Below are 12666 nucleotides of genomic sequence, written 5' to 3'. Positions count from 1 at the left end.
CCCCATGCCCACTCTCCATCCCCTAATGCCACAGCCCCAGATACTGGGCTCCTTGGTTCAGTGTTGCAGTTCCCTGACTCCCTAAAGCAGTCTCACACCTACTGACCGGACCTGACCCACCCAGGTCCCTGGACCTGCCATGCCCTTCCCTCCTCAGCCCTTCCAGACCAAGGACAGGGCTGCTCCCCTGGAGCTCATCTCTAAGCCCTTGGTCCCCCCATGTTCCACAGCACCCCACTTGGTCACAGGGCTCCCTGCCTGGGTTTAGACCTGGCCGCCTCCCTGTCTGATTCCCCCATGAGGCTCTGAGCTCTTTGAGGGTATTTCAAATTCATCTTTATAGCCCTCACACTGAGCTTAGGAATGTAACAAATACTGGGAATGTAGTAAATGTTACATAAGTGATTGGATGATGAACAAAATGTGAATGGATACGTTAGTAGAGATACAAATAATAATTAGCTTTATCCGAAGGGCTTTTCAGTTGACAAGAGTTTCATGGTCATCAGTTTATATGACCCTCACGCCAAATTGGAAAGGTAGCTACCGTTGCCTGAATTTCACAAAGAAATTTCATCATGATAATAATTTCGCCAGTGTCTGAAGATGCACTGTGAACCAGACACACAACAAACATGCTCTGTTAATCTTAGAACAATTGTGCAATCTAGGCATCCTCTATCTCAGTTGGGGAGACTGAGCCTCAGAGCCTTGTCCAAAGCTTGAGCCAGGAGTGGAACCCACCTCTTGGGACTCCAAAACCTTTGTTTAGTCCCTGAGACCATGTTGGCAGACAGGAGGATGGAGCCAATCCCAGCCAGACAAAGGGGGCCTGAGCTAAGTCCGGAAGGGCTGAAGCGAAGATCAAGTGAGGGGCAGACAGTCAGTGGGACTGATGTGAGAAAGGAGGGGAGGTGGAGGCAGGGAGGCCAGGCTTGAAGCCTGGGACCTGAGGGACAGTGTGAGGTGTGGGCAGTGAGAAGGGAGTGATCAGTGCTGGTGGCCAGGAGGGACCACGTCACAAAGGCCTCATGTTCTGGGGGTGCGGCATGTTATTTTGCCCACTGTGGTTCCTGTGTGGGCGGGGATGAATCCTGCATTTGAAATCTCCTTCTGTGTCCATGGAGGAGGAAGCTGGAGGCCAGAGGACTGGTTCCAGGATGTGGCAATAACTTGGCAGCCGTAAGGTGACCTTCCACGGGTAGTGGACTAGGACTCAAAGGAGAAACAGATTCGTGAAATGTCAAGAATATTTCCCAAGCTCTCTCCTCTCTCTGTTCCTAGGCCAGAGAAGTTTCTCCACTGAAAAAATGCCCTATTGTTTGCTAGTTCAGGTCTCTGTGCTGTGCACACACTGTTCCCTCTGCCTCCAGTACTTTCTCTTCACCTCCCACCACCCATCAAAACCTCGCTCAGATGTAACTCCTCTAAAAAATCTTTCCTGCTCAGGTGGGATGGGGTTAACGATCCCACCTTTGCACACCTTTATACCTGGTCCATACTTCTGTTGGAGGTATCAATGCCAGTGTGATGTATTTACATCTCTGCCTCTCCTGGGAGGCACTGAACTCCTCAGTGGTTGAACTCTTTTCACCATTGTGTTCCTTTGCCGAGGGCAATGCCTGACACGGGATGTTGAATGAATGAACGTATGAGTGCATGCATAAGTAAATCAATAAATGAGCGAGTGAAGACATTATTCTCCTCCCTCTTTCTAGCTATTGGTGATGTCCAATAAGAATAAGCAAAAGCCGGGTTTGGTGGCTCAGCCTGTAATCCTGCGCCTTTGGGAGGCTGAGGTGAGTGGATTGCCTGAGCCCGCGGGTTCGAGACCCGCCTGGGCAGCGAGACCTCATCTCTACAATAAATCAGAAAATCAGCCAGGCGCGGTAGTGCATTCCTGTAATTCCGGTTACTCGGAAGGCTGAGGCGAAGGATCGCAGGAGCCCAGCAGGTCGAGGCTGCGGTGACCCGGAGCGGCCACTGCACTCCAGTCTGGGCGACCGAGTGAGACTCCAACTCAAAAAAAAAAAAAAAAGTATAAAGTAGGTGAAATTAATTTTAGTAAGATATTTTATTTAATCCAGTATGCCTAAAATATTGTCAGTTCAATATATCATCAATAATAAAATTATTTATTTGTCACTGTATTTTTGAGTCAGAGTTTCACTCTGACACCCAGGCTGGAGTGTAGTGGCAGGCTCCCAGCCACCGCAGCCTCGACCCGCCCGGCTCAGGCGATCCTTTTGCCTCAGCCTTCCAAGTCGCTGGAGCTGCAGGCGTGCACCACCAGGCCCCAGCTAATTTTTCCTGATTTGTTTTAGAGACAAGGTCTCGCCACGGTGCCCAGGTTGGTCTCCGAGCCCTCTTGCCTCCGTCTCCCAAAGTGCTGGGATTACAGACATGAGCCACCACACCCGCCAACAGCAAGAATGATCAGTGAGAACGTTTGCTCTCTTTTTCATACTAAGTGTATTTCACACCTACTGCCCATCTCAGGTTAGAGACCCACATTTCAAGTGCTCATGAGTCACATGTGCCAGTGGCTACTGCACTGGGCTGCATAGCTATAGATGTAAGTCTGCAGTAATTGGGACTTTGGCACTTCGGTGTCCTCATCTATAAATTTAGAAGAACCATAAGGTTCACTCCTCTGGGGTCAACTTTATAGAGAACAAGAGTCCTTTATAAATTATTTTTTGGCTCTCTCTAAGGCATTTAAAATGTAAACATAATTTCTATATACAAATAAAGATCTGAAATAATCTTGGGAGAGCCACCTACAATACATTTAATTCTGAAACATCATAGTTCACCGCAGATTTAATGGTTAGGTCAAATACTGATGGCACACTGAGGACTTCAGAAATTCTATTAAAAACTTGACAATTGCTGTTTTCGTGTTTGGCCTATAATTACACAGATAACTTAAAAGAATATCAAGTAAAATTCAGGTAGGTAGAAGGTAGAACTACATTTAGCAATAACATAATTGGAACATCTAAGTTAATTACCATAACTTTAGAAATCACATGGAACCAGTGTTTATAAAACCACCACTCTCCACCAAAAAGAAACTGACTACAGAATAGTAATAACTTAAGAAAGTACAAAGCATCTAAAAAATTATAGGTCCAAACATATCAGATCAGCCTTCAGTTAAGTATTATTTCCGGTAGTCTCTAAAATGTGTGCAACTCACCTGTATGAGTCCTTTTGTGAGCCTGGAGTGATTTCTCCCGTGGAAAAACCCTATTACAGATGTTACAACGGATTCTGCTGGACGAATGCTCTCCTTCATTTATTAAATCCCGGACAGTATCTGCTCTGGGTCTACCGCGTCGGATGCCATCCTGTTAACAATTATTATAAACGTCAATATAACTTCTTGGACTCTGCTCATTAAAGTAACGTATCACAAAAGGTAATTTTTTTAAAATCTTGAGTGACATTAGTGAAAATGGCAGAGTAGGTAGTTCCAACAGCTCATTTCTCCACAGCAGACTGAAGAATCCAGCAAAAATGGCCACAGTCAGCTTTGACACAACGCCAGAAAACTGAGATTTACAGCAACTCAGCAAACACTGAATCAAGAAACGGACAACTTAAAACAGTAGAAAAGCTTTGCAGCATTTCTCCTTGTCCTCTCTCTTCCTCTTCCCCAGGGTGGTCTTGTAGGCAGCAGCCCGCATTCTTAGCATGGGAACCTAGTGGCTAAGTCCTGCTTCCAGAGGAAGCAGAGCAGACCTTATTCTGGAAGAAGTGTGTTTGTCTATTTTGAGTCTGGGAGTTACCTAAAAGACTGATGCAGGGCGAGGCATTCGTCTTTGTTTTGCCTGAGAACTCTCTCAGGGCAGAAAAGTGGCCATTCAGAGGGCATTGCTTGAAAATCTTACAAGGCAAATAACTTGCAGCCACGTGGGACAAAAGATTTTAGTTGAGGCAAACAGACAAGCCAGAGGCCTAAGAAGAAAAGCTGGAAGAAAGTTTCTCTGGGAAATTAAAACAAAAAGTACTTACCTATACTAATAATAGTAATTTAGAAAGCCATGCATGTATGCCCAGAGCAGGAAGAATGCTCAGAAAAGACCCTTTGGCTGATTTTGAGGTTCAACATAAGCAGGAAATGAAGGCTAAGGCAGAATTGTAAACACTGACTAAGCATTGAAAGGGTGTCCCAACACAGACATTCTATGACTGGGAAAGGGTTTTACTCCCTGTTTCTTTCTTCTTTTTTTAGGGGGGGAATGGCTCCAGACTCAGTGGCTCAGCCTGTAATCCCAGCACTTTGGGAAGCTGAGGCGAGTGGATTGCCTAAGCTCCCAGGTTCGAGACCCACCCAGGCAACTTGGCAAGACCTCATCTCTACAATAAATAAAAAATTAGCCAGACATGGTAGCGCGTGCCTGTAGTTCCAGTGACTTGGAAGGCTGAGGCGGAAGGATGGCCGGAGCCCAGCAGGGCGAAGCTGCGGTGGCCGGGAGCATGCCACTGCGCTCCAGTCTGGGCGACGGAGTGAGACTCCAACTCAAAACAAACAAACAAACAACAACAATAACAACAAAAAACCACGAGCTGAACACAAGCTAGAGACTTTAGAGAACACAGTTTAGAAAAACAGTTTAGGAAAGTCACTAACCTACAACCCACAGCAAATAACAGAAACAATCTCTGAGGAAGAAGAGTATGATATCCAGAGTTACCACATTATAATATTCAAAACATCCAGTTTTCTTTTTAGAGATACGGGGTACAATTCAGGGTTAGGTATACAAACGTTGGTTATGCAGGTACCCTTGTTGATGAGGTGTGCCCCTCCCTCTCCAGCAGTTCCCCTCAACTGCCAATCCCTCCCGCCATCCTGTGACAGTTTTCCACTACTGCCAATCCCTTTCTTATAATATTATAATTGTTCAAGATCCACTTATGAGTGAGACCATAGGTTTCTGTGATAGATCACTGAGTATGATTGACTCTAAATCCATCCAAGTTGCTGCCAAGTCCATATTTGTCCTTCTTTATGGCTGCATAATAATCCATTGTGCATATATACCACGTTTTTTTATCCAGTCCAGCTTTGATGGGCAGCATGGTTGGTTCCATGTTTTTGCTATTGTGAATAGAACTGCAACAAGCATACATGTGCAGGTATCTTTTTTGTAGAATGAGTTGAGTTCCTCCGGGTATATTCCCAATAGGGGAATTGCTGGTCATATGGAAGGTCGATGTCTAGTTCTTTCATAAATTGCCACACTGTCTTCCAAAGAGGTTGCACTAGTTTGCATTCCCACCAGCAGTGTAGAAGCATTCCTTTTTCTCCGCATCCTTGCCAGCATCTGCTGTTGTTTGATTTATTAATGATGGCCATTCTTACTGGGGTTAGGTGGTATATCTCAATGTGGTTTTGATTTGCATTTCTCTGGTGATTAGTGAGGCTGAGCACATTTTCACGTGTCTGTTGGCTGCCTGTATATCGTCTTCTGAGAAGTGTCTATTCAAAAATACCCAGTTTCCAACATACTACAAACCATGCAAAGAAACTAAAAAGCAATGGTACATGCACAGGAGAAATTAACAGAAAGAGACCAAGAAAAATAACAGAAGTTGGATTTACTAGATAAAGACTTTAAGTCAACCATCTCAAAGATGTTCAATGAGTTAATAGAAACCAAGGACAAAAAATGAAAAGAAACTAAGAGAACAATATCTCAACAAACAGAATACCAATAAAGAGATGGAAATAATAAAAAGAAATCAGTATTCTGGAGATGAAAAGTATAAGTAAAATTTTTTAAAAAGCAGGAAGCATTTCAATGGCAGATTTGAACTGGCAGAAGAATCAACAAACCTGAAGAGAGGTCAGGTGAAATTATGAGGTGCGACAATTAGGTTCGTGAACCATCCTAAAAAAAGCTCTACATACCTCACTGCTGGATATCACTCGGTCACCTTCAAAGTACTCCCCTTGGGAAGCTATGCGCCAATGCCGGTGCCTAGTCCACCCATCAAAGCAATTTTGGAAGGGCATCAAAGCTGTTGTCGTAATTTGTTACAGTCTGACAATTAAGTTCACAAACTTGCCGCTGTGCGCTTACATTGGCAGCACTACACAAATAACTGTATTGGAACATCCTCCCTACTCAACTGCTTTGGCCCCTAATGTCTTTTTTTTTACCTGAAGATAAAGGAAATATTGAAAGGAAGACATTTGATGACATTCAGGACAATGGGAGTACTATGATGACAGCTGTGATGGCCATGACCTTCCCACCTCAGCCTCCCAAGTAGTTGGGATTACAGGCATGTGCCACCATGCCTAGCTATTTTCCTTCTTGTTGAATGTTTCAATAAGAGCATTCAATAGAAAAAGAAAGTCTCTTAGACAAATGGTTCGAGCCGGGTGTAGCGGCTCATACACGTAATCCCAGCTACCTGGGAGGCCCAGGTGGGAGAATCACTTGAGTCCAGGAGTTTGAGAACAAATGATTCTGGGGTAACTGGATTTCCACATACAAAAAGATAAAGTCAGAGGCTACCTTACACCACATACAAAAATTAACTCAAAATGCGCCACAGACCTAAATCTAAGAACTAAAACTGTAAAGCTCTTAAAAGAAAACATAGGGATAAAGCTCCTTGACCACAGGTTTTAAAAACGAATTCTTAGTATAAAGAACTCTTACACCTCAACAGCAAAAAAAAACAAAAGTCCAATTAAAAACAGGCAAAGGACTTGAATAGACACTTCTCCAAAGTCAACACGCACATGGAAAGATGCTCAACATCATTAGTCACTAAGGGAAACATTCACCAAAACCACCATGAGATACTACACACCAACTAGGTCACACTGAAAAAAAATACAAGGAAAATAAGTAGTAAACAGAAGCTTCTTGTCAAGGACATAGAGAAACTGGAGCCAGCATATACTTCTAGTGAAATGAAAAATGGCTCAGCCACCGTTGCAAGTTTGATGGTTTTGTATCAATGTCATATAGGTACATCTACATATACAATGGAATGAATACATATACAATGGAACTATTATGCAGCCATGAAAATAAAGTGCTACAAAGTGAATGAGCCTCGAAAACAGTATATTAAATAAAAGAAACAAGACACAAAAGGTATCGTACTGTGTGATTCCGTTGAAAGAAATAAACAGAACAGGCAAACACACAGAGACAGAAAGCAGATTGGTGGTTTCCAAGGGCTGCATGTGGTGGGGAATGGGGAGTTACCACTTCCTGGATACAGGGTTTTCATTTGAGGTGATGAAAACGGTTTAGAATTTGCACATGTACTAAATGTCTCCGAATTGTACATTTAAAATGATTAACTTGATGTTATGTAATTTCACCTTAAATTTTAAAAAAATAAGGAAATCTGAATATATTGTGGACTTCAGCATCAATATCGGTGCATCAATTTTAACAAATGTACCTCACTAAGGTAAGATGTTAGCAGTGGGAAAACGGGGATGCGGTTTATGGGAATTCTCTGTACTATCTTCATAGCTATTCTATAGATCTAAAACTAATATAAAATAAACGTTTGGGGGAAAAAACTTTGTTTCCCAGGTAGATAAACTTTCACACACATAAGTTACATGAAAAAAATCATAAAAGGATCATGTACAACCATATCCACAATGAAAATGCTTTCACTGCTTTTCAGTATAAAAACCTAAAAAGTTTCCAAAAGCTAAAACATCTGTATAATTCCACTTACATGAGGTATCTAAGGTACTCAAACTCTTAGAAACAAAAAGTAGAATGGTGGTTGCCTGGGCCTGGGGAAGGCAGGAAAGGCAGGTTCACGGGGTATTAAGTTTCAATTTGTAAGACAAGGAAGTTCTAGAAATTTGTTGCACAACAGTGTACATATAATTAACACTACTGTACTGTACACTTAAAACACTTAAGGAAGTAAATATTATGTGGGTTTTTATCACAATTTTTTAAAATGTGAGAAGGCACTGTGGCAGATGATACTATTGTAAACACATTCCCCGCACCTGTCACTGTGGGTATAGGGTGCCGTTTAGACACATGACTTGCTTTGGCCAATAAAATGTGAATGGTAATAGCACGTATGACTTCTAGGCAATAGCTTTTAAGAACCATCTAAGAGATCTACCACCTCTCTTTTCTCTCTGCCTTGATACCCATCTATCCCAGATAGGAGATACTCCTTCTAGTTGCTAGAATGAATAGGACATGGACTCCACCTGTGGTCAACCCTCTCAAGTCACGTAACACAAGCCATGTTGAGGCTGAGACTGAGATTTTGAAGCTACGTTCGACAGCATGTTTTTTTAGCCTAAGCTAAAGGATTTGTTGATGAAACAAAGAGCCCATCAATTCTTTGCTGATACCAAGACTGCAGAAAAAGGCACATAACGGACATCTTTTCCCAACCTTACAAATTCTTCAAGAAGTTTCCATTTATAATGAAGCTAGGAATTGGCAAGGTTGCAATTACACCTTAACTTGTTTAAGAAGAAATTAGCAAACCAACTTGTGGCGATTACTGGCCATCATCGAATTATTTCACCTTCTTTACTCCGTGGCTATGATCCTCACTTGCCAGAACTGTTAACCCAAGTCAGCAAAGAAGAATCTACACAGGAGTAAAATCAAAGCATCTGTTGCCATCATTTATTGACCCACAGTCATTACATGGATCATTGTTGGTTATGGGTATATCGTGAATAATTGTTTAAAATTTCAGAATAAGATAAAAGAGAACAGCACCTTCAATCAGTAAAAATAATAGGTGATTCTGTTAAGAAATGGAATATGAAACAAGGTTCATTAAAAACCTTAGTGATCCTCTGCCATAAAAGAATCCTTTTCCTTTTTTTTTTTTCCTTTTTTGAGTCGAAATCTCACTCTGTCACCCAAGCTGGAGTGCAGTGGCATGATCACAGCTCACAGCAGAACTCCTGGGCTCAAGTGATCCTCCCATTTCAGCCTCCCAAGTAGCTGGGACTACAAGTATATGCCACCATGCCGTTTTTTTTCCTTTCCTTTCCTTTTTTTAAAAAATAGAGACGAGGTCTCGCTATATTGCCCAGGCTAGTCTCAAACTCCTAGGCTCAAGCAATCCTGCCACCTTGGCCTCCCAAAGTGCTGGGATTACAGGCGTGAGCTACTGCACCCAGTCCTTTACCTAATATTCTGAAATATGGAAAAACATATTGTTAACTCTTGCAATTCAAATTAACCGATTAGTTAATATCAAAACATTAAGCTCAATCATTACTACTACTAAGCATGTCTAATAGTAGGGAGACAAAAGGTTAACCACGTAGCTGCCGGAATTCCAGCAACTCTAAGACTTTGGTCCCGCCACAAGCACACATTTCTGTTTTCCAAATGAGAAATGGTGGGCTGAAAAATACAGTATCATACAGCATACTGGCAATATGTAGGTTAGGGGGTCACTAAGTGCCTTCTGTTAGCTGAAAAAATAAGACAAGGCAAATAATCATCTAATGCCCTAAATAAATAAAGAAAGAACATATTTTAACAACACATATTAAAATAAGCAATGCTACTTAAAGAGGACCATTTTCGTTTGGGCCTTAAGAAGAAAAAAACCATCTGTCTAGGTATCTCGACAATTGCATAGTGTTATATCCATCAGCAACCAAGTGTACCTATAGTCTAAGGGTCAGGTTTTCACTGGGACAAATGAATGATTCACAAGAGAAAGCAATGCTAGCATAAAATGTGAAGCAAATTACTAAGTTGCCAAAAAATTTGCACACCTTAGTAAATTTTTAAAGCAGAATTTTCATACCTCCAAAAGGTAAATTAGTGATGATGAAAGTGTTTAGTCATGTGAGGACTAAAAAATCTAAAAGTGCTGGACATATTTTTTCAGATAAAAAGCACAAATACAACCTAGAAGGAAAACTAAAACAGGCCTCGGAGGGAGGTGTGTATACCTTGTGGAGAAAATGAAAGTGATCTTGTCTTCCTTTTCACATTCAGATTTAAATCCAAAATTCCCATGACTCCCTCCCATTTTCTGCTTCCCAACTACACCTCCCACCTTGACCCATCTCCACAACTTCCCAAGTTTTGATTCTAATTTATCTGTTGAATTGTGTGCACTTTTATAAAGCAACACAATTGATATAAGCTGTAAGTAATATGTATTTCATGTCTACTTATATTAGCTGAACATTTTAAAAACAAAAATAAACCCCTAAAGTCAATTTACGTGTGATATACACAGGAGCAGTATGGTGTAGGGACTAAAAACAAGAGCTCTGGAAATTTCCAGTCAGTTCTCCCACTTACATAAGAGTGTAAATAAACTTTATCTTTCAGGAGTCTTTGGGGACTCTTTTGTCAAATTTATCCTTCTTCATCAAGTAAGCAGGATTACATGAATTAAAGAATTACAAATGCTGAACACAGAGCCTGGCAGTTTGCTGCCAACATTATGAAGTGTACATTCTGTGCCAGGCAATAATAAATGGCAGCTACTTGTTAACATGTTAAGGCTTAACACAGTGATCAAAAATTACCATGTATTAATCCACTATTTGTAAGACCGTCTAGATGTTTTAAGTGTTCAGGTGACAGAAAGGGTGCATAGGTCCCCAAGCATGAAGAGGATTTGACAAGCCAGAGTCCACTGGTCCCACCGTGGGGAAGTAGCCTTGAATGCAACTTAAGAGGACACAGGTGGGGAGGCTTGGCACAACTGATGGCAGAGGGAAGTCAGACCCACTCTCTCTCCCCCCAGAATTCTACAACCCAGAATACATAATTATATGCCATTAGAAGCAATCTTGTATGAGGGCCAAAACAAGTTGGTAGACAACTGACATTCTCTCCACGGGCAAGGGAGAATGAATTGGGCAGGAACAAAAGAGCAAGAGACGCTGATACGGGCTGTACAGGACTCAGATGTTAACTCCTCCCCTGGGAACGGCGGCAACAAAGAGTGAATGAGGAGGACCAACGCTGTGCTCAAACCTGCAGCTGTCAGTGCTTCTAGGCGGCATATTGGGAGCTTGTTATTGGCACTGGCTATATTATAAACTGACATCCCATCGTCCCCAAAATGAGCAGTCAGTCAGCACAATTCACCCATGTTGCTCATGAAGATAAGAACAAGTACTTGTAGTACTTTTACTGTAAGCACAAGAGAAGCAAAACCAAGTAAAAGGGGCTGGGATTTCTTGACCACAAATCAAACTAGGCAACTTCCTTATTTTTTCTTTCTTGCCCCCAAAAAGCTTAGTCCAGCAACTTCCTTAAATAAAGAGAGATTTCAGACCTTTCTCTCTTAGGGTGGGAAGCTAAATGCCTGAATTTTTGGAGCTGTATTTGGATTGCTTCGCCAATAAATGGACAAGCTAAAATCAATTTATCAAATAATTTATGAAACAGTTACAATATGAAAGGCTGTGTAAAAAGAAGAAAAAAAGAAATGAAAAACGGCCTTTTCACATTTACATATTCTTCATAACTTCTGGTATATTTTACCTCTGAAAAGAGGTGGACAACATGAAAATAAAATTCAAACCCATGCATTGTTTTTTTTTTTTATAAAAGGTTTGTTCAAAGTCTGTTTTAAGCCAAAAAGATGGATTTATTTACATGATAACAATCTTCTTGGATAATTCAAAATTAAGTTATAATTATAATATTAAAATAAACCATAAATGCAAAATATTACACAAGTATTTGTGTATGTATGCCTTTACATTGCTAAACTATATAATGTATGTTTAAAAGACTAAAACTTGAAAATACGTTAACACAGAGAACCATCTAGGCTGTCCATCCATCTTACTAAGGGCTACCTAGACCCAGCCCAATAGCAATCGCCCCCTTCACTGAAAATATGCAGCAATATTATGAACATTTCCACTGTTTGGTGTTTCAAATTCGGGGGGAGTGAGGGTCGGGGTCTCACCGTTACCCAGGCTAGTGTGCAGTGGCACAATGATAGTTCACTGCAGCCTGGAACTCCTGAGCTCAAGCAGACCTCCCACCTCAGCCCCCTGATGGGATTACAGGTGTCAGCCACCATGCTGGCTCTGTTCTCTCAAAATTTTACCGAGTTGTAGTTTCAAGGGTCGGAGTGTGCCAGAGCCTACCTATCGTTGTGTAACTTTACAGTTCTCTAAGAACAATGCCATTAGTAACGTAAACGTATCAATTTCCTCAATGCCCAATGTACAATTTCAGCACCCTGGCTGCTTCATGTACAATGACCATTCCTGTTTCAGTTTTGAAATGCAGTGTTGCCAAACACAGATACACGTATCCACTAGGTGATCGACTTGTTACATCTTTAGCAAACTGCTTACAGCCACGTATCCACTAGGCGATCGACTTGTTACATCTTTAGCAAACGGCTTGCAGCAACTTAACCAAGGGAACCTGGATGTTAACCTTACAGTAGCACCATTCGCTCATCACACAAATATTTATGGAGCATTTACGAAGAGCAAGTTATTGAAGTCGAACAGTCTACCAGACAGAAACAGTCCCGACCCTCCCGGAACTTAGTCTGGTGTAAGCGGGCAAAAGGCGCCCCAAACAGGCAGTAGCCTGTCAGCCACCAAAACTCGACCACGGTCCCAGCTCTCCGACTACCCAGCTGGGCAAGGTCACTTCACCAGTCGCTCTCGGT

General features: G+C 41.8%; 1 protein-coding gene across 1 annotated transcript in view; it reads right to left on the bottom strand.

Moving 5' to 3' along the window:
* The window catches only part of ZNF367 (zinc finger protein 367), a gene marked incomplete at its 5' end in the record, with an annotated part of 20516 nt that extends 8072 nt beyond the window's left edge, over positions 1 to 12444 (bottom strand). The window contains 2 exons of the mRNA XM_021712091.1: positions 3203 to 3353; positions 12341 to 12444. Coding sequence (XP_021567766.1) covers positions 3203 to 3353; positions 12341 to 12444 — 255 coding nt within the window. The remainder of the gene's footprint in view (positions 1 to 3202; positions 3354 to 12340) is intronic.
* Positions 12445 to 12666: the final 222 nt, after the last annotated feature.

The sequence above is a fragment of the Carlito syrichta genome, unplaced genomic scaffold, assembly GCF_000164805.1.
Source record: "Carlito syrichta isolate Samal-C Ts95f unplaced genomic scaffold, Tarsius_syrichta-2.0.1 Scaffold303060, whole genome shotgun sequence".
NCBI classification, from domain to species: domain Eukaryota; kingdom Metazoa; phylum Chordata; class Mammalia; order Primates; family Tarsiidae; genus Carlito; species Carlito syrichta.
Note: the sequence above shows the minus strand (reverse complement) of the source record. Positions and strands in the feature narration are given on the sequence as shown.